This window comes from Littorina saxatilis, linkage group LG8, assembly GCF_037325665.1.
Source record: "Littorina saxatilis isolate snail1 linkage group LG8, US_GU_Lsax_2.0, whole genome shotgun sequence".
Taxonomy (NCBI): domain Eukaryota; kingdom Metazoa; phylum Mollusca; class Gastropoda; order Littorinimorpha; family Littorinidae; genus Littorina; species Littorina saxatilis.
The window spans coordinates 18,017,664-18,039,532 of record NC_090252.1 but is presented as its reverse complement, the minus strand read 5'-3'; the positions used below and the strand labels follow the sequence as shown (position 1 = coordinate 18,039,532).

Here is a 21,869-nt window from a genome sequence, read left to right as displayed (position 1 = left end):
GCCAAATGTAACCGAGTGCCGAAACACCACAATCACCTTTGAAGGCGAAGTCCACTCACTCGGGATTGAGAATAACTGTTATGGCTTCTGAAAGGAAGGCCTGAACATACAGACACACGAAAGCCGCCAGACCACATCACAAACAGAACTCTACAATCCACAGGTGTTGCCCACACACACACACAGACACACACACAGACACACACACAGACACACACACAGACACACACACAGAAGCCGTGACAGTGTATTTTCGCGTGGCTATAAATTGATTCGACCTTTTCACTTTTACAGTAAGGACAACTTACGGGTGCAAGGAAAGCGTTCTGGACAGTGCAGTGACATTCTAAAAATAGTAACGTAGTAGCGAGAATATGGATTGACGCCACACGAAGGAAGGGAGATAAACGCAAAACACTGGAGAAGATAAGGAAGAGTTACTGGGAATGGATCCAGAGAAAAACCAAAATCGGTTCAGCGCTGCGCGCTGAGAGCACGTGTTGAAATATCTCATCGACCAGGTTGTGTCCGGGGTGTACCTAAATATGGCCACCAAATTTGAAAGAGATCCATCGAGAACTTTGGCCGTGCATCGCGGACACACACACACACACACACACACACACACACACACACACACACACACACACACACACACACACACAAATACACACACACAAGTCGTATATACATATAGAAGGAAAGATTGATCAACAGGGCCATGAAAGAATACACGGATTGAGGGGAGGGAGGGGGGGGGGGGGAGGCGAGAAGATGAACAAATAAGGCACACACAAAAAATAGTCTGTTTACGGTAACATAGGCAAAATAAATAGGGTCCGTAGGTCGGGATTTTTTTTTTCCCAAAAAACATATTTTCAAGTTATTTTGCCAAAAAACAAAGACTTTTTTTTCCCCAAATGCCAAAAAAAAAAGCCTTGGGTCGCGCACAAAATAATAGGGTCGTTCGGGATACCGTAAACAGACTTTTTGTTGTTGTTGGCCTAAGCGACAAGCGAACAGGTTGGTTACTAATGTTTATCGTCTCTTCAGCATGTCAATGCTATTCGGGACCAACAAGTGAACAGAGGGATGGGTTAACTCATTGTCTCCCAGGTACGGATATATCCGTACCCACTCATATGGCTCTATCTGACCAGGTACGGATATATCCGCTCAGACTGTTAGCTTCAGTCGCTTTCAGTAACGTCCATCTAATGCCTGCATTCCTGCGTGTTGATAAAAAGTTACTACACAGTTACTACAATTCTGAGCGACCTGCTGCAGCACAGCTGGTCTCGGCTAAAAAAAACCTTGTTCAACATAGGTGGGGTAGAAAGTGTTAAGAGTGGCGATTTTTCCGGTCTCCCAGCTCAACTTATGTGCAGACCTGCTAGTGCCTTATCCCCCTTCGTGTGTACACGCAAGCACAAGACTAAGTGCGCACGGAAAAGATTATGTAACCCATGTCAGAATTCGGTGGGTTATATAAATACGAACATACCCACCATGCTTCCCCCGGAATCGGCGTATGGCTGCCTGAACGGTCATACACGTACATTTCTACTCGTGCAAAAACATGAGCGAACGTTGGAGTTTTAGCCCATGAATAAAGAAGAAGAAGTAGAAGAAGAAGAAGAAGAAGAAGTAGAAGAAGAAGAAGAAGAAGAAGAAGAAGAAGAAGAAGAAGAAGAAGAAGAAGAAGAAGAAGAAGAAGAAGAAGAAGAAGAAGAAGAAGAAGAAGAAGAAGAAGTAGAAGAAGAAGAAGAAGAAGAAGAAGAAGAAGAAGAAGAAGAAGAAGAAGAAGAAGTAGAAGAAGAAGAAGAAGAAGAAGAAGAAGAAGAAGAAGAAGAAGAAGAAGCAGAAGAAGAAGTAGAAGAAGAAGAAGAAGAACAGAGGGATGTATACAGATAAGAAGACAGGAGTGATTAATGGAAGGGTGGATGGATAAGTGTGAACATTACAGGGATGGGTGGGAATGTTTTGAGGACAGGTAAAAAGAGGTATGTCTGTCTGTCTGTGCAGGGCCGGACTACCGGGGGGGTTATGGGGGTTGCGCAACCCTCCCCCCCCCCCCCCCTAGCCTAAACATGTACCTCACTTATTTAAAACATTTTTTATTATTGTTCACACACTATATAACGCATTCACATCGGCCAGTAAAGCTCAGTAGCCTATTAGGCGAGCATTCACCTTTCACGGCCTTTATTCCAAGTCAAACGGGTATTTGGTGGACATTTTTATCTATGCCTATACAATTTTGCCAGGAAAGACCCTTTTGTCAATCGTGGGATCTTTAACGTGCACACCCCAATGTAGTGTACACGAAGGGACCTCGGTTTTTCGTCTCATCCGAAAGACTAGCACTTGAACCCACCACCTAGGTTAGGAAAGGGGAGAGAAAATTGCGGCCTGACCCAAGGTCGAACACGCAACCTCTCGCTTCCGAGCGCAAGTGCGTTACCACTCGGCCACCCAGTCTTTATATAGCAAAGGGAATGCCTGTAATTCACACAGAGCAATCACTTGGTCTTAAACGTGCACAAGACAAAAACTTTCATACTGGGGGAGCGAGCCAGTCTGAAGAGTACTCGGGTCTAGCGCGAGCGTTTTTTATTGCTAGTTATGTTTGCTTGAACAAACAAAATATACTTGTCACAATTTTACAACCTTAAACAGGAAGGATTTATATTATGGTCACTTTAGTGGAGCATGCTTCCTCGTTGTTTGTGATTTATAGGTACGCATAGACAATCTGCCTTTATGTGTTAAACTTAATAAGTTGTTTTATCTTTTGGGAAATTAACAGGACAATTACTGCCTCGTTAGTAATGTAAGCATGCAATAACGGTCAGCTTTTACATTTGTTTGCAGAATAACAAATGTTCGCAATCTTATTGGCAATTAACAGGGAAGGTAGCCTAGTGTCGCCTCGTTAGCTATTTAACTATGCATAGACAATCAGCTATTGTTATTTTGTATGGGGCGGGGATGTACGTAGCTCAGTCGGTAGCGCGCTGGATTTGTATCCAGTTGGCCGCTGTCAGCGTGAGTTCGTCCCCACGTTCGGCGAGAGATTTATTTCTCAGAGTCAACTTTGTGTGCAGACTCTCCTCGGTGTCCGAACACCCCCGTGTGTACACGCAAGCACAAGACCAAGTGCGCACGGAAAAGATCCTGTAATCCATGTCAGAGTTCGGTGGGTTATAGAAACACGAAAATACTCAGCATGCTTCCTCCGAAAGCGGCGTATGGCTGCCTAAATGGCGGGGTAAAAACGGTCATACACATAAAATTCCACTCGTGCAAACCACGAGTGCACGTGGGAGTTTCAGCCCACGAACGCAGAAGAAGAAGAAGAAGTTATTTTGTATAATTAACAACTTGTTATTATCTTATTTTTGAAATTAACAAGGCGATTTTGCCGCAATGTTTGTTTGTGTTCTTCTTCTTCTCCTTCAGCGTTCCATAATGTTCTGGTTACGTGTGAGCTCGTTTGCCCATTTGGGTTCCCCACACTAAACTCTGAGAGCATAGTCAGCTTTACTCCGCTTTCGTTGAGTAGGCATGCTGGGTATTTTCGTGTTTCCATAACCCACCGAACTCCGACATGGATTACAGGATCTTTTCCGTGCGCACTTGCTCTTGTGCTTGCGTGTACACACGAAGGGGTTTAAGTCACTAGCAGGTCTGCACATAAGTTGACCTGGGCGATCGCAAAAATCTCCGCTCTTAACCCACCAGGCGGCAGCTTGTTTGTGTAAGTGTGCGCAGACAATCAGCCTGTACCGTATAATCCCTAGCAAACGCCCACCCTCCCTCCGCATAGATTTCGGGTACAAGTAGGGGGTGGGCGTTTGCTAGGTATACACCCCTTTGCAAGATAAAGTGTCATCACATTTTCACGAGAGAAAAAAAAGTGATACAAGTGATTTATGCAATTTTAATGAAAAATAAACACACCCGTTTATCCAAAGAAAGATCAACGTTCTGTGATAGAAAAAAAGAAGAAGAAAAAACCGGCGAACCATTGAACAGTGTGCACAAATCGTAGATAAAGGAGGCCGACTGTCTTAAAACAAATGTTTTTAAAAGCAAAAAAAGGGGTGGGCGTTTGCTAGGTAGTAACCCCTCTGCACAACTTTTGACCAAAAGTGGGGGGGTGGGCGTTTGCTAGGGATTTTACGGTATTACTTTTCATGCTTAAAGGCATATGTACGCGCTCCCGTGTTTACAAAGTGTAGTTTGCCCACAATCGATGTCAAATGCATCATAAGGCCATATAATGACGATATGTCGCAATGCGCGGACCATATACATGCATTACAGCTTGTTCTAGCCTCTGAAAAAGTGAGGATGTCAACAAAGACGCGGAGTTATTTCCCTTGCGTCAACGTTCCCTCTGTTGGCAAATCTATAAATAGGACGATCTAGATCAAAATAAAAATTCAAATATCTCAACATTTAAGGGGTCCTAGACCACAATATTTTGCAGGGAACTTAATTTAGCATGTCTCCAGCTGTTGGTAAAGCAATTAGCGTGTATATTCATCGAGTTAATATGCCTTTAACATGTTGCTTTCTTTTCCGCAATAGAAAGGGAGAATGCTTTATTCCCGAGTACGCTAGTACTAGGGTCCAGCAGACTTTAATTGTCTGTTTGTGTGTCTGTGTGTGTGTCTCCACTTAACAGCTTATTGCTGGGAAACTACTGGAGTTCGTTCAAAAGTTGATACACTAACTTGATAATAGGTCCGATTGATCGTATTAAAACTTCATGTTACCTGGGACCTAAATGCGAAATAAACCACAAACAAGAGGCGAAGCCTTCAAGGCTCACGTAAGAAATCGACAAACAGTAACACAAACTCAATCACTCCGTCACACATACACACACACACAGTAAGCTTAGGTGACACTGTGCAAGAAAGAGAGACACTAGATCTATAGTCCAGGCATATTAGAGAACAACGTTGAAGTGACAATGACTAGGTTTAAAATGTCCCTTATCAGAAAGTTCAACCTCAGTCCTTTGATGTTTATTAAACACATTTTCATATAAAGTTGGCGCTTCATACGGAAAAATGGCTTTGAAATTGACCCAAATCCTTCTTTGGGCTCTGTAAATGTCGTTTGGGGGTATGGTTGTAAAATGGTATCTACTGGTCACCCCAATGTATAAACTGAAAACTCTTTCTGCACCAGAACACGCAGAAAGGATTGTATCTGCCTGATGTCTGATGCTTTTCAAAATCCCCAACCACTAACACCTTCAAAACGGACTTTAACTGACACTGTTGTTTTTCCCTATATAATCCTTACTATTTTTCCGAGACGTCGTCGTGTTGTGTATTTAGCTTGCCACAACCTCATACATGGTCCTAAAAGTTAAAGTTGAAGAAAATACTAAAGATAAATGAAAAAGCTGACGCAGTGTCATTCGCACCGTGAATCCCCCCATGGGAACATACTAAAGTCTGGTTCCAAATAGGCTCAATTTCCTTCTATTTCTTTGTATTTCTGCCTCGTAGGGGTAGGGGTGTTCAAACCAAAGGCACCTTTAAACCAAAATTCAAATCACACATCTTACAATACTAAGACACTCAGCAGTAAAAGGGTGTCTGCTGGTAAAAAATTCCAAACAATCCTAAAAGTACTTCACTACTAAAAGTGCTTTTAAAAAGAGCCGTTATTTTTCCCTCTATATTCAGTATTGTGTTTTCTGCGAACATGTAGTCTATTTAGATGGTTGTCGTGTGCACTTGAGTTGCTAAAGCGTTTTCAGTTGGGCATATGTCGAAAAGCAAAGAATTAGCCCTTTGAAAACCATCAGAACTGTCACACAAAAATAACATTTACCTATCTCACCAACTGACCAAACATAGGGCTTTTCCTTATGTATTATGTATTGTCGTGTTTTTTGTAGCATACTTGTGAAAACAGCCACCACTGTTGTAAATGATACTTTAAAGAGCATTATTTCATTTTTACAGTTGAAGGACAACCTGGACTGCCGTATATTACAGCTGTTTTACAATCAGCCAAAATTTTCTTAACAAACGTATGTTAAGAACAACTCCCATAGTGAAATTGAAGGAAAACAAATTGAAAATCCCCCTGCCATAGAGGAGCTAAAGAATCAACAATAAACGACTGCATGGATAGCTTGATGCACGAATGCATTGCGGACATGTTTGTCTCCAACCAAGAGAAAGTTCCAAAAAATCCCTTTTGTGCTTCTTATTATACAGTGACGTCAAAGACAGCCTTTTCTGCTGTTCATACATTCAGGGGTTATGGTTACACTAAACGACGTAGTTGTAGCCATACTGCCATCCAGATTTATTTTTTCCTTGCGAGCAGTCACAGGGTGTTTGTGCTGTCTGCCAACCGTTAGATGACCCCGCCCAAGTCTGTTAAGGGACCGTTTGACCGTTATAGAACGCGTCTTTTTGATTTTTTGGCACAGTTGGAAACGGTTGATTTTTATCCCTACCATTGTTTCCAAACATTATATAGGAATGTTTTGTGAACAACGGATAATAGCCGCTACTCGCATGTGTAGCAAAAGTGAGCGTACATACTCACCCTGGTCGTCCAGCCGTTGTCCGTTGCCCGTCTTTATCTGTCTGTACTGAACATTACCTTTGGATATTTCTCCAACGCTATGAAGTGAAGAAACACCAAATGTTGCAAAATGTTGTATGACCCCAAGAGCTCAAAAAAGATACTTGAGAACCTTGACCTTACCTTAAGGTCAAGGTCACAGGGAGAATGAATGTGGTCTAAAAACTGCAAAATTTCACATTGTGCCAGTTTTCTGGAAAACAAATTAAAAACAGCGGGCTTAGTTTTGTATGGTATACAAGAAAAAGAAAGCCTTATCTTCTGATACCATTTTGGTTGACCTCGCTTCAATGTCAAGGTCACAGGAGTCCTTCAAAGTTGAATTGTATACATGTTTTGAAGTGACCTTGACCCTGAACTATGAAAAAAATCTTTCAAACTTCATAATTGTGTGGGGCACATGTTATATACTGATATTGAGCCACATTTAGTCACATATCATCAAGGTCAAGGTCACTTTGCCCCTTATGAAATGTGACTGAAACGGGCAATTGAATCACTAAAAGTGACAATGTCTCTTTGTAGAAAGTGCCAATAAGTATGTTTATGCTTCCTATGTCTTGAATTGATAGCCTTGTGATGTGTGACCTTTGATGATCTTGACCTTGGCCAAAGGTCATGTGTAATTTGGTAGGAAAAATCTGTAAAACAGTTCTAATAGTGTACAATGTCCTTGCCAGCTTCAGTTGTTAGACCTTCACCTTCAAGGTCACCTGAAGGTCAAGGTCACTTTAAGACAAAGGTCAAGCATGAGAGTCGCATGGGCTTTGCTTTGTTAAGATTTTTTACCAAGACACATGGATTTCTTTACCCGGCTTGGTCACATTTTTCATAGGGGTCAATGTGACCTTGACCCTAACGATATGTGACCAGATGTGGCTCACTATGAAATTCTAACAAACGCCCTACTCAGTGTTTAAGTTTGTAAGAGATATCGTCCATAGTAAAGTTAAAGGGGCAAGCTCACATCAAAATATGTCTACAATTCAACTTTGAAGGGCTCCTCTGACCTTGACATTGAAGCGAGGTCAACCAAAATGGTATCAGAAGATAAGGCTTTCTTTTTCTTGTATACCATACAAAACTAAGCCCGCTGTTTTTAATTTGTTTTCCAGAAAACTGGCACAATGTGAAATTTTGCAGTTTTTAGACCACATTCATTCTCCCTGTGACCTTGACCTTATGGTAAGGTCAAGGTTCTCAAGTATCTTTTTTGAGCTCTTGGGGTCATACAACATGTTGCAACATTTGGTGTTTCTTCACTTCATAGCGTTGGAGAAATATCCAAAGGTAATGTTCAGTACAGACAGATAAAGACGGGCAACGGACAACGGCTGGACGACCAGGGTGAGTATGTACGCTCACTTTTGCTACACATGCGAGTAGCGGCTATTATCCGTTGTTCACAAAACATTCCTATATAATGTTTGGAAACAATGGTAGGGATAAAAATCAACCGTTTCCAACTGTGCCAAAAAATCAAAAAGACGCGTTCTATAACGGTCAAACGGTCCCTTAACAGACTTGGGCGGGGTCATCTAACGGTTGGCAGACAGCACAAACACCCTGTGACTGCTCGCAAGGAAAAAATAAATCTGGATGGCAGTATGGCTACAACTACGTCGTTTAGTGTAACCATAACCCCTGAATGTATGAACAGCAGAAAAGGCTGTCTTTGACGTCACTGTATAATAAGAAGCACAAAAGGGATTTTTTGGAACTTTCTCTTGGTTGGAGACAAACATGTCCGCAATGCATTCGTGCATCAAGCTATCCATGCAGTCGTTTATTGTTGATTCTTTAGCTCCTCTATGGCAGGCGGATTTTCACTTTGTTTTCCTTCAATTTCACTGTGGGAGTTGTTCTTAACATACGTTTGTTAAGAAAATTTTGGCTGATTGTAAAACAGCTGTAATATACGGCAGTCCAGGTTGTCCTTCAACTGTAAAAATGAAATAATGCTCTTTAAAGTATCATTTACAACAGTGGTGGCTGTTTTCACAAGTATGCTACAAAAAACACGACAATACATAATACATAAGGAAAAGCCCTATGTTTGGTCAGTTGGTGAGATAGGTAAATGTTATTTTTGTGTGACAGTTCTGATGGTTTTCAAAGGGCTAATTCTTTGCTTTTCGACATATGCCCAACTGAAAACGCTTTAGCAACTCAAGTGCACACGACAACCATCTAAATAGACTACATGTTCGCAGAAAACACAATACTGAATATAGAGGGAAAAATAACGGCTCTTTTTAAAAGCACTTTTAGTAGTGAAGTACTTTTAGGATTGTTTGGAATTTTTTACCAGCAGACACCCTTTTACTGCTGAGTGTCTTAGTATTGTAAGATGTGTGATTTGAATTTTGGTTTAAAGGTGCCTTTGGTTTGAACACCCCTACCCCTACGAGGCAGAAATACAAAGACATAGAAGGAAATTGAGCCTATTTGGAACCAGACTTTAGTATGTTCCCATGGGGGGATTCACGGTGCGAATGACACTGCGTCAGCTTTTTCATTTATCTTTAGTATTTTCTTCAACTTTAACTTTTAGGACCATGTATGAGGTTGTGGCAAGCTAAATACACAACACGACGACGTCTCGGAAAAATAGTAAGGATTATATAGGGAAAAACAACAGTGTCAGTTAAAGTCCGTTTTGAAGGTGTTAGTGGTTGGGGATTTTGAAAAGCATCAGACATCAGGCAGATACAATCCTTTCTGCGTGTTCTGGTGCAGAAAGAGTTTTCAGTTTATACATTGGGGTGACCAGTAGATACCATTTTACAACCATACCCCCAAACGACATTTACAGAGCCCAAAGAAGGATTTGGGTCAATTTCAAAGCCATTTTTCCGTATGAAGCGCCAACTTTATATGAAAATGTGTTTAATAAACATCAAAGGACTGAGGTTGAACTTTCTGATAAGGGACATTTTAAACCTAGTCATTGTCACTTCAACGTTCCCTTCACTAAAGTGGCTAAGATGCCTGGACTATAGATCTAGATCTGTCTGTCTGCATGTAGCCTACTTGCAGACACGACTGCCAACTAGTCTCGGTCCGCTCAAAATAATAATGACCGAGACTTTCAGTAATTCCTTCGCGTGACGTCTAACCCTCTTACGCCATAATGTGACGTCTTCAAATGACGAAATGTTAAAGTTTCTACCACAGACATACACACGCACAAACACACGCACGCACAAACACACGCACGCACAAACACACGCACAAACGCACAGACAGACAAAGTTACGATCGCATAGGCTACACTTACGTGAGCCAAAAAAACGACTTGGCGGTGGGAGGAATTCGCGGTGCAACTGCCAGCCAGGCAGTCTGATAGAACGGTGCAAGGTCTCGGCAAACCAAGACTATGCCATACTCGTAGCAAAGCCGCCGAATGGTACCGTAAACCAAGAATAGTGACGTAAGAAAATAGAATGTCGTCTTTTGATTTGGAACGTGACGTGTTTTAGAATGGAGATGTGGTAGTGTGTGTGTGTGTGTGTGTGTGTGTGTGTGTGTGTGTGTGTGTGAGTGAGAGAGAGAGAGGGAGAGAGAGAAGGAGTGAGGGAGGGAGAGTGTGTGTGTGTGTGTGTGTGTGTGTGTGTGTGTGTGTGTGTGTGTGTGTGTGTGTGTGTGTGTGTGAATGTCTGAAGAGTACTTGGGTCCAGCGCGAGCGTTTTTTATGTCCTACATTCTAAATATTTCGCCTAAAACAACATAAGGGTTAAATATCATTCGAGTTTTACGCCCTCACGGCTTTTGACAAGATACACAAGTGAATGCGTGCTTAGGTGGTATCAGCCAACTGCACTTATGGCAGAATGACCGAGATCTTGTACATGCCATTGTGGTGACACGGGGGTGGGACATGGATTCTGTCTCTGGGTCTGCACATATAGTTGACCCGTGTCCGTCCCGGCCCGAATTCGAACCTGCGACCTTCCGATCACAAGTCTGGTGCTCTACACACACACACACACACACACACACGTGTATATTTGCCATACGTTTGAGAGAAAAAAAACGGTGTAAAGTATACTTTATTGAACGCTTCAGAAATGTCAGGCAATTACAGACAAAATACTTATGATGCAAACTATTTCCGAAGACAAGGCTCAAAAAGGGTTGGTATGTCGGTAAATTTTGTTTAATTGAATACTGTTTTATATTTACAAAAACTTCTTCTTCTTCTTCTTCTTCTGCGTTCGTGGGCTGAAACTCCCACGTACACTCGTGTTTTTGCACGAGTGGAATTTTACGTGTTTGACCGTTTTTACCCCGCCATTTAGGCAGCCATACGCCGCTTTCGGAGGAAGCATGCTGGATATTTTCGTGTTTCTATAACCCACCGAACTCTGACATGGATTACAGGATCGTTTCCGTGCGCACCTGGTCTTGTGCTTGCGTCGTGTACACACGAAGGGGGATAAGCCACTAGCAGATCTGCACATAAGTTGACCTGGGAGATCGGAAAAATCTCCACACTTAACCCACCAGGCGGCCGCGGCCGGGATTCGAACCCTCGACCTTCCGATTAAGAGGCCGACGTCTTACCCCCCCCGCCACAGCGCCCGTCTTTTACACTTATTAAAAGCCTCAACCAAATACTGCTTCATGTCTGTATGAAAGATTCCGACCTTACACTTAGGTTTTCTTTGTGTGAGAGGTTCCGACTTCAGTGTAACGTTTTCTTTGTATGAAAGATTCCGACCTCACAGTAAAGCTTTCTTTGTGTGAGAGGTTCTTACTTCAGAGTAAGATTGTATGAAGCTGAATACCCACGTCGCTGCCTCACGTGACTGTGACTAGATCTTTTTCTGCTCATTCCTCCTTTATCATTTTTTTTATTTTTATTATTACTTAAAACAAGTTTTATATAAATGTTTTTGTATATAACTTTGAATGATGTTTTTTGTAATGTTTTTTTTTTAAATTTTTTTGTTTTTAAATGTATGATTTTCATGTTGCAGGAGATAGAGCGTCACTGCGTGTGTAGTAACTGGTTGGTGCCGATTGAGAGTAGAGAACACGGCTGATGGAAGCTGGTGGTTTTACTTCACAGTGTTATTTCGTGATGCAATTTAACAGAACCGGTATTTTTCAATCTTTGGTAGCTGTCGATATGTGTTACACAGATGTAAATGATGTTTTATCGTATCACGGTGGCTGGGCATGTGTGTGTGTGTGTTTTACACAGATGTAAATGATGTTTTATCGTATCACGGTGGCTGGGCATGTGTGTGTGTGTTTTACACAGATGTAAATGATGTTTTATCGTATCACGGTGGCTGGGCATGTGTGTGTGTGTTTTACACAGATGTAAATGATGTTTTATCGTATCACGGTGGCTGGGCATGTGTGTGTGTGTTTTACACAGATGTAAATGATGTTTTATCGTATCACGGTGGCTGGGCATGTGTGTGTGTGTGTGTTACACATATGTAAATGATGTTTTATCGTATCACGGTGGCTGGGCATGTGTGTGTGTGTGTGTTACACAGATGTAAATGATGTTTTACGGTATCACGGTGGCTGGGCATGTGTGTGTGTGTTACACAGATGTAAATGATGTTTTATCGTATCACGGTGGCTGGGCATGTGTGTGTGTGTGTTACACAGATGTAAATGATGTTTTATCGTATCACGGTGGCTGGGCATGTGTGTGTGTGTGTGTTTTACACAGATGTAAATGTTTTATCGTATCACGGTGGCTGGGCATGTGTGTGTGTGTGTGTGTGTGTTTTACACAGATGTAAATGATGTTTTATCGTATCACGGTGGCTGGGCATGTGTGTGTGTGTGTGTTACACAGATATAAATGATGTGTCACCGTATCACGGTGGCTGGGCATGTGTGTGTGTGTTTTACACAGATGTCAATGATGTTTTATCGTATCACGGTGGCCGGGCATGTGTGTGTGTGTGTGTTTTACACAGATGTAAATGATGTTTTATCGTATCACGGTGGCTGGGCATGTGTGTGTGTGTTACACAGATGTAAATGATGTTTTATCGTATCACGGTGGCTGGGCATGTGTGTGTGTGTTTTACACAGATGTAAATGATGTTTTATCGTATCACGGTGGCTGGGCATGTGTGTGTGTGTGTTTTACACAGATGTAAATGATGTTTTATCGTATCACGGTGGCTGGGCATGTGTGTGTGTGTGTTACACAGATGTAAATGATGTTTTATCGTATCACGGTGGCTGGGCATGTGTGTGTGTGTGTGTTTTACACAGATGTAAATGATGTTTTTATCGTATCACGGTGGCTGGGCATGTGTGTGTGTGTTTTACACAGATGTAAATGATGTTTTTATCGTATCACGGTGGCTGGGCATGTGTGTGTGTGTTTTACACAGATGTAAATGATGTTTTATCGAATCACGGTGGCCGGGCATGTGTGTGTGTGTGTGTGTGTTTTACACAGATGTAAATGATGTTTTATCGTATCACGGTGGCTGGGCATGTGTGTGTGTGTGTTTTACACAGATGTAAATGATGTTTTATCGTATCACGGTGGCTGGGCATGTGTGTGTGTGTTTTACACAGATGTCAATGATGTTTTATCGTATCACGGTGGCCGGGCATGTGTGTGTGTGTGTGTTTTACACAGATGTAAATGATGTTTCACTGTATCACGGTAGCCGGGGATGTGTGTGTGTGTGTTTTGTACATATATAAATGATGTTTGTTTACGGAGACACGGAGGTATCCGAGCACTTGGTATGGTCCTGCCTCCAAAGGTCAAAGAAGTCGTTGAGCTTGGTGCGCGAGAGGGTCACGGGGTCGAATCCCTCGCCACGCACCAGGTACTTGGGGATGACCGTGGGTGCACACCGTCTCATGCCTTCCTTCCCCTTCTTCTTCTCACACAACATGTAGGCGGCGTAGATATTGCACACGTAGCTCTTAACGTTATCCGGGAAGGGTTTGCTGGCCTTGATGATCGTACCACAGCCCTTGCTGTAGCAGTCCAGTACTTTGCCGGACGTGGTCACGCCCTCCAAGGCCGGCATGGCCAGGTCGGACAGCCAGGCGCGGTAGTACGGCACGTTGGTCAGGTAGGTGACGTAGCCAGGCACCACTCCGCACGGGGACTTGGTAGGCATGACAGACACGATGCCGAACTGGGACAGAGCAGACTCCGCCTTGCCCCCACTTGCCGGGGCGTGGCACAGCACGGGAGACCCGGTGTCCCCGTAGCAAATGCCGCCCTGGTCCGGTTCGCTGTTGGTGCAGAGGACGCTGTCGTCAAAAAACGGCTCGTAATTCTTGTCGAAGTTTTTGAAGTCCAGGCACTTGGTGTGGTTGTACACGTTGAGGTTCAACCGCATCGCGTCCGAGGAACTGGCTGGGCTTGCCTGCCCCCGTTGGAGGAAGGTACATTTGCTGGGGGCGGTCAGGTTGCTGGCAGGCAGACACACGGGATCGGGGGAAGGGATCGTCTCCTTCAAACGCAGCAACGCGATGTCGTGCCACGGGTACTTCAGGTCTGGGTTGAACCCCGCATGAACGAATGCAACATCCACAGCTAAATCAGAGTCTTTATTGCTGACCTTGATAGAGCCAATTTGGTTTGAAGATGCTGCAGTCACAAACCCATTGCTATCCACCAGCTTCTGTGGGATGCAGCTGGCTGCAGTGAGGATGTATTTCGTCCCGATGACACTACCCCCACACAGCGTTTTAGCGTTGCCCATCTGGACCTGAACAGTGACCAGCCAGCCCTCTTCTTTAGATCCACGGTAGGGGGACACGCTGCCTTTACACGTGGACTCGGACACACCGTAGTCATTGCTGCTTGATCGTTGTGGCTTAGAATCACCATCGTCACCACTTTCTGACCCTGACAGTCCCAAAACGAGACAGACAACCAGCACGGCTACTAGCGCGACACTCCCTACGGCCCCGGCGGCGATTTTGTGGTTCCGCTGCAGCGGGTCAGCTGCGGGCGGCGCCGTTGATGAAAGATGTTTGGGTGCAGCGTCATTCTCTCCAACTGCCGTTGCTGTTTGATTTTGGAATGCAACGTCGCTCACTCCAATTGCACTCGTTCCATTTGCACTCTGATCAACTTCGCTCTGTCCAAGTGCACTCTCTCCCCATGTACTCTCTCCCAATGTACTCCCTCCAAGTCCACTCTCTCCAACTGCATTGGACATTGTCTATTCCTTTTATCCCGGTCATGGCCTCGCCCGGGAACGATGATGTCTACCTAGTTCGTGAACCAATTTAGTTTTGACGTCATAGCGGATGAAAGACATTTTTCGTCACACGCACACGCACACAAACAAAAACCCATCTTGGTTACCAAGACCCAACACAGTGGCAAATACTAGGCTGGTTTAGTCTCGGCAGACCGAGACCGAGGTTCAGATTTGATACAAAATCAGCGCCTTTTAGTCAGTCGCCCGGAGACCACTTGGGTCAACCCGACGGGGTTGGGGTTGCTACCACATTACCAACACTTGTTTGACAGATTTTAACAATAGAATTCTAAATCTAGAGTCCTGGGGTTATTCGTTAAGGCTGTTCTTAACCAGACGAACCTTTGGTTCGCGAACTAGGTTCGTGGGGTTCGGCGAACCTCAAGACTGGTTCGGCGAACTTGTCTTGGTTCTTAACCAGACGAACCTGAGTTTTCGAACTAGGTTTGGGAGGTTCGGCGAACTAGGTTCGGGGTTTGCAAGTCATGTCTTGGGAACCTTGAAGATCGGGCCGAACCTTTGACTCTTCTGCCAAGGAGGAAGACAAATTATTGAAAAACTGAATCTCAATGGCGGACGAAATCACCCAAGTCAAAATTACATTTTCTGAGATTTTATAAAAACAACGCTTGAACGAAAAGGTAGAATGGTGACTTCCGTTCGATTTCAAGTTAAGCTTTTCACTTTTCCGAGCAAGACAACCGCTGAGAGTGAAAAAACGCCGCTGTTCGACTTCGAAATTTCCAGTCGTAGACGACCTTCGCTTCTGCAGCATTGTGTTAGTGCAGGTGAGGCAGTGTTACTCATTTCGCTGAGCTCGTTTTCGTATTGTTGTGCATTAGGATCATCTAGTATGATATGAATAAAAGCAGGAATGACTTCGGCATGTAAACGCATTGATTTTGTCGAAATCAGCACAGCAGTAAGCTAGATTCTTTCTGCTCAATTTGTTTAATTTTTTTCTTCAAAAGTTTATGACTTTGATTTTGATTGTTTGTTTATCTCATCGGCACAACATCCATCAGGCAAAATATCAATATGTTGAATGATAACGTTGAGATAAGGAAGTTCACACATTTATCTGCTTGCAACAACAATCGCAAGGACAGATCTATCTGCTTCGTTGACTGCTAGATTTTCATTGAATTTCCCAAGTAATGATGATCTCGTTTTCAATTAGATCTGGACAGTGTTTGTGTTCTTAGATTCATGATTGACCATGCAGGCTGATTGAGATCATAACATTGTGTTTGTTTGTGCTGGTGCAATGTGCAGATCAATGGCCCGGACCGCAGGATGACCCAGTGATCAATACAACTTGCGTTCACCACTCAACATTGTCTTCCACCTAACTCAAGGGCAAAAATAAAGGTACATGCTGGTGAAATCATTGTGCAATTTATGTCTGTGAAGATCAAGATAGTTGTTAGCTCTAACTGATCATGCTTATTATTATCAAGTTACATACACACTCCGCCCCAGCACCACCCTAAACCCATAACAACACTCTCCAGTCCAACTACCCCCACCCTTCCGTGCAACATATGTTGCCGTCTGTACCTTGTTTGTGGTTATGGGGAGTGCTCAAATGGTTCCATAACTGTTAATATAAATTAAAAGTACTGAGAGTTTCATTTTCCATTGCTCTTCCCCTTCCTCACGTCACATTACACACTCCCTTTGCCCCATCCCCCACCCCCTCTCTTTCTATGCTCTCTTTTTTCTTTTACTTCTTCTTCTCTTTCTCTCTCTCTCTACCTGTATAAATCAGCTCTCTGGTTGTTGCTTCTGTAAGTGTAATGTAAAGTTCTACATCTCTGCATTTGTATTGTCATTTTTCAGAATGCCCTTGTAATAACTTCAGCGTCTGCCCATGGAGTCTATATAGGTCAAAGTCTCAAATGTGATGTGATCAAGAGGATGCCGCAATGATCCAGGTAATATTGCAAATACTCAAACTGATCTAAAAGCAGAAGCATAACGTGATCCACAAACATTTCTGCTTAAACATTACAGGGTTACAGTACACCCAGAAAAACAGCTGGATGTTAGTGCATAATTATCTGCAAGTGCAAGCAACATCGACCCTCTCCCCCTGCTCTTTTTCCATCAGCAAGAGCAACATTTATTTTCATGTACAACTTTTCTAGTGCCTCTTATGTTGTATAACTGTTGATATTTAAATGAAGCAAGTGTTTGTTTTCAATGGCACTGCATTTCCCATGTACACACACACACACACACACACACACACACACACACACATTCGCATTGTCTCTGTCTGTCTGTCTGTGTCTGTCTGTCTCTCTGTCTCTGTCTGTCTGTCTGTCTGTCTGTCTGTCTCTCTCTCTCTCTCTCTCTCTCTGTTTTTACATCAGTAATTTTGATCACTTGCACTTCACTGGGATTTAGTTACTGAATCAGTCATTCAGTGAGAGTGTTATGTAGCGTAAGAGTATTGAGTCTGCTGCTGCTGCTGCTGTTGTTCTTACTCATTACTGTTTCTCCTCTCTGCATAATTCTTGTTCTCCCTTAAAATGCTGGTGTTTTTTTCATCATTACAGTATCTGTCCATTGAGTCTGCGTCTGAGCTGTGATGGGACCAAAAAGATTCCAGAATGAAAGAGGTAACTTTTACTGATCTTTATTTAGTTTATGGAGAAGTTGGTTCACATAATACATTACAGAGTTGCTGCCTTTTTAGATATATTAAACATTGTACCAGTCATTACATGATCAAACTGTGTTAGCCACCCCACCTTCCCCGGTTCCCAGCTATCCTTCTATCCCCGCCTCTAAACCCCCACCCCAATCCTTCCATCTCCCCCAAATCAAATTTACTGACACAACACTGATTTTCATTTTACCTTATTCAAGTGTTCTTTGAATAAAATTATATAGCCTGTTGCTGCTGCAAATGTTGTTGTGAATGTTCTTCCTCAGTGTATATTTTTTTCGTTTCCTCAGAATGCAGTTCTCCCATGCACCACAGCGTCTATCAATGGAGTCTACAATATTGTCTGGGATGTGATTTGAGCAAGAGCATGTCAGAATGATCAAGGTAACTTTTTAAACACACAGAACTGATCAAACTGTAGAATTCAAGTACACAATTTCAGATGTTTTCAAATGCATAACATACTGCAACAGTCAGGGTCTTTCTCCACATAAAGAGTGTGAGGTTTTCTTGGTAAAATTGCGATTTTTGTTGCTATGCGCAGAGTGCGACCTTTTTATTTGATTTTTGTACTATAATAAAGGCAGATATTCAAATAAAAGAAAGTCTTGCATGGGGAGGAAGGAATATGCATGAGGCTTTTGACAAGACAAACTGTCCTTATTAGAGCCTAAACATACGTTCCTTACCATTAGAACCAAAATGTCAGACATCATAGATGCTCCAATTAAACAAAAGAAGGGCATCCTTTTACTTAAACATAATTATACACTGTACCGCACATTAATAACCTGGTTGTGTTCTGTGGCAGTGCATAGTGGGAACCTTTTTGCTTAATGAATTTCACATGTGTCTGTAACTTGAATCTCCACCAAAAGAAGCTGGACGTAAAAAGGGGTGTCTAAAAAAAAGCGCCATATTTCCTTTTTGATCTCTTTTTTTTTTCGCAGTCAAAAATGTGATTAAAAAGAAAATAGGGAGGTTTTTTTACCATCCTGTATAGTCTTGTTGTTCCCATGTAAAAACCTAGTCAAACATGTGGTGTCTGATATGCTGGGTAATATGGTGAGGAACATGCCTTTAAAGGCCCAGTCATAATTGTGAAAGCCGTTCTGCTCAGCTGGAATTTGATGAATTTTGTTGTTGTTGTGTTTAATGAAATGAATTCGCAAAAAGGAAAACAATTTTTTTTACTGTTCACACAAAGCACTTGTAGATATTTGGTATGTGCCGCATGTCAGGGGTGGTCTTATTCAATCAATCAATATGAGGCTTATATCGCGCGTATTCCGTGGGTACAGTTCTAAGCGCAGGGATTTTTATTTTTTTTATTTTTTTAAAATTTTTATGCAATTTATATCGCGCACATATTCAAGGCGCAGGGATTTATTTATGCCGTGTGAGATGGAATTTATTTACACAATACATCACGCATTCACATCGGCCAGCAGTTCGCAGCCATTTCGGCGCATATCCTACTTTTCACGGCCTATTATTCCAAGTCACACGGGTATTTTGGTGGACATTTTTATCTATGCCTATACAATTTTGCCAGGAAAGACCCTTTTGTCAATTGTGGGATCTTTAACGTGCACACCCCAATGTAGTGTACACGGAAGGGACCTCGGTTTTTCGTCTCATCCGAAAGACTAGCACTTGAACCCACCACCTAGGTTAGGAAAGGTGGGGGAGAAAATTGCTAACGCCCTGACCCAGGGTCGAACTCGCAACCTCTCGCTTCCGAGCGCAAGTGCGTTACCACTCGGCCACCCAGTCCTAATACATACAGGTAAACTGACAGGTACTTTTCCACAGTGGAACCCCCCTTTCAGACCCATTCATTTCAGACTTCCTCCTTTTTAATATCTTGCTTCTTTAGATGTTCTGTGACGGGTGAAGTGGCGCGCAATGGTAAGACGTCGGCCTCCTAATCGGGAGGTCGTGAGTTCGAATCCCGGTCGCTGTCGCCTGGTGGGTTAAGAGTGGAGATTTTTCCGATCTCCCAGGTCAACTTATGTGCAGACCTGCTTAGTGACTTAATCCCCTTCGTGTGTACACGCAAGCACAAGAGCAAGTGCGCACGGAAAAGATCCTGTAAACCATGTCGGAGTTCGGTGGGTTATGGAAACACGAAAATACCCAGCATGCCTACTCAACGAAAGCGGAGTGAAGCTGACTATGCTCTCAGAGTATAGTGTGGGGAACCCAAATGGGCAAACAAGCTCACACGTCACCAGAATTTCTGAAACGCTGAAGAAGCAGAAGATGTTCTGTTCATAACCTCTGTAAATTACCCCCATTTTTAGACCCCTTCCATTTTAAGACTTGATTTTCTCACATTTTTTAAGGTCTTAAAAGGGGTTTCCCCTGTACTCCTAAAAAACCCTGACCCACAAAGTAATTTAATTATAACTGCTGTAATCGTTCCTTCCCTGTGCTATTATCTGTGGGTTTTTTTTTTCTTCTCCTGTGTTGTCTCATCCTCTGCGCGCCCTGAAAGAGACCTCCGGGTCGAAATTGCCGTACCATGTCTTATCCAGCTGTGATCCCGCCTTCGTATTAATGTGAGGGCAGTACTTTTTTTAAACTTTCAATATTGACCGCACGTTTTGCATAAAACACCAATAATGAATTAAAAATACATCAGAAAATTATTTCCTCACTATACACAATAACCCCTCATTTAAAGGCTGACAAAGTCCTATTTAATTAGTTTACTTATTTCCAGGGCTTTTCCCATCGTTGCGGGAATGTATAAATTAAGCTTCCTGCAAAGTTTTAGGTTTGAAGTCCTTACCAATTACAAGAAATAATCAATTCTTAATAAAGTTTATTGCTATCTTTAGAAACAGTTCTCCAGGGCTTGGGCTATTTTTAGACCGTCAACACAGACAGTACAGCTTCGTCAATCCCCGCGTGAAGGAAATCGCTCACCTTCCACGTGCAAAACGTAGTGATATTGACACGCCAGATTAGCGCGGTAGCGGATTGTGCTAAGCAGGAAAGCGCGCTTTTCTGTATTCTTGTTAACTTCGCAATTTCCGGAAAACATCCACTTTCACTTTGAGACTGTTCTGTTTACATTCGACACTATCAACACCACTTTGCAATACTGAAATAATTTTTTCTGTTTTCGAAAGCTACAGCCAATCGTTATTATATCCCCTTAGGTACAGTTTTATAACATTATTGGCACATGTAAACAATAGGAATTAATTAATGAACGCTACGAAAAGGGCAGCCTTTAACCTATGAACTTGCAACTGTGTTGACCTGTGTAATGTAACATAGACCACCACCATCTCTGTCTCTCTCTCTCTCTCTCTCTCTCTTACACCCCTTACCTGTTCGCAAACCTTTACCCAAATGTATGCTAAATGTATATACAATACAAGACAAGACAAGACATGGTAAGACAAGACAAGTTAGGAAAAGGTTGCCAGTAGGCCAATAGAGGGATGACAAGACAAGGCATGACAAGACAAGACAGGACAGGGACCAAAAAAAAAAAAAAAAAAAAAAGAAAGATAACTAATTCGGTCAACAGATGTAAAAGAAATAAGCATTTGTTTGGGTTGAATGTTTGGGTGTCACCCTGTATATATTTGTATTTTTGCAGGACAGGGTCGAGTTGTGATGATGTCAGGGCGACTGAAGACACACCAACAAGTATTCTTCGGAAGTGTTTGGAACACAAATGAACATTATTTCATAATAAAAAGGCGGCTGACATTGATGTTCATATCGGTTCATGTTCATATTCTCAGCACAGACGTGTGCTTAGAAATCGGATGTTTAAGAACAAGAGACAACCCTGAATAAAGCCTTATGAAATATGGTTGGAGCTGGATCAAAAGTGTGTGTGTGTGTGATTGAAGGGCAACATTTATAAATGATGAGACAGAAAGCTAAAGCACATCCTTTTATCGTACGTTCCATATCGTCCTCCTACTTTAAATGCTTGCTAATACAGACGTTCTCCAAGAAAACGTCTATCCAGTAATGTTTTGTTTATCGCAATGAAAGCTTTTTTTTGAGAAGAATGAAGAGGAATCAAATTTTTAAAAAACAAAAACCAAGACCAATTGAATTGCTCAAAACGTAAAGAAACAGGATGATTTTGGTTCAGTAGTACTATTTGCAGACCCTTAAAGCAATACATCCACAAGGGATTCCAGTGTATCAGTGCAAATAGAAAATTTCTGATATAACTTGAAAATTAAAACAGACTGAATTGTGATAAAAACTTAAAAAGAACCAAAATACCGAGTAGTTTTTTTTGTAGGTCTCCCTCTTCACTCAATCCCCAAACTCATATTCTGTACCGAAAAGAGCTCAAACAC

The 21,869-nt window shown here is 42.5% G+C and overlaps 1 protein-coding gene and 1 long non-coding RNA gene across 3 annotated transcripts; one reads left to right on the top strand and one right to left on the bottom strand.

Annotated features, from left to right (window-relative positions):
• Positions 1–10,818: 10,818 nt before the first annotated feature.
• Positions 10,819–14,872, bottom strand: LOC138972964 (prostasin-like). Its single transcript, XM_070345617.1, has one exon. It carries the CDS (start codon positions 14,802–14,804, stop codon positions 13,335–13,337), a length of 1,470 nt encoding a protein of 489 aa, XP_070201718.1. The 5' UTR covers positions 14,805–14,872; the 3' UTR covers positions 10,819–13,334.
• Positions 14,873–15,168: 296 nt separating this feature from the next.
• Positions 15,169–21,664, top strand: LOC138972972 (uncharacterized). Of its 2 annotated transcripts, XR_011457833.1 has the most exons (6): positions 15,169–15,637; positions 16,125–16,220; positions 16,692–16,786; positions 17,414–17,476; positions 17,817–17,910; positions 21,146–21,662. It is a non-coding gene; the product is annotated as an uncharacterized lncRNA (long non-coding RNA). The 2 variants fall into 2 exon arrangements; XR_011457834.1 differs by lacking the exon at positions 17,817–17,910 and having other exon boundaries at positions 21,146–21,664.
• Positions 21,665–21,869: the final 205 nt, after the last annotated feature.

Excerpts from the sequence above, each read along its gene's own strand:
- LOC138972964 (XM_070345617.1), bottom strand. The coding sequence starts at position 14,804 with ATGTCCAATGCAGTTGGAGAGAGTGGACTTGGAGGGAGTACATTGGGA.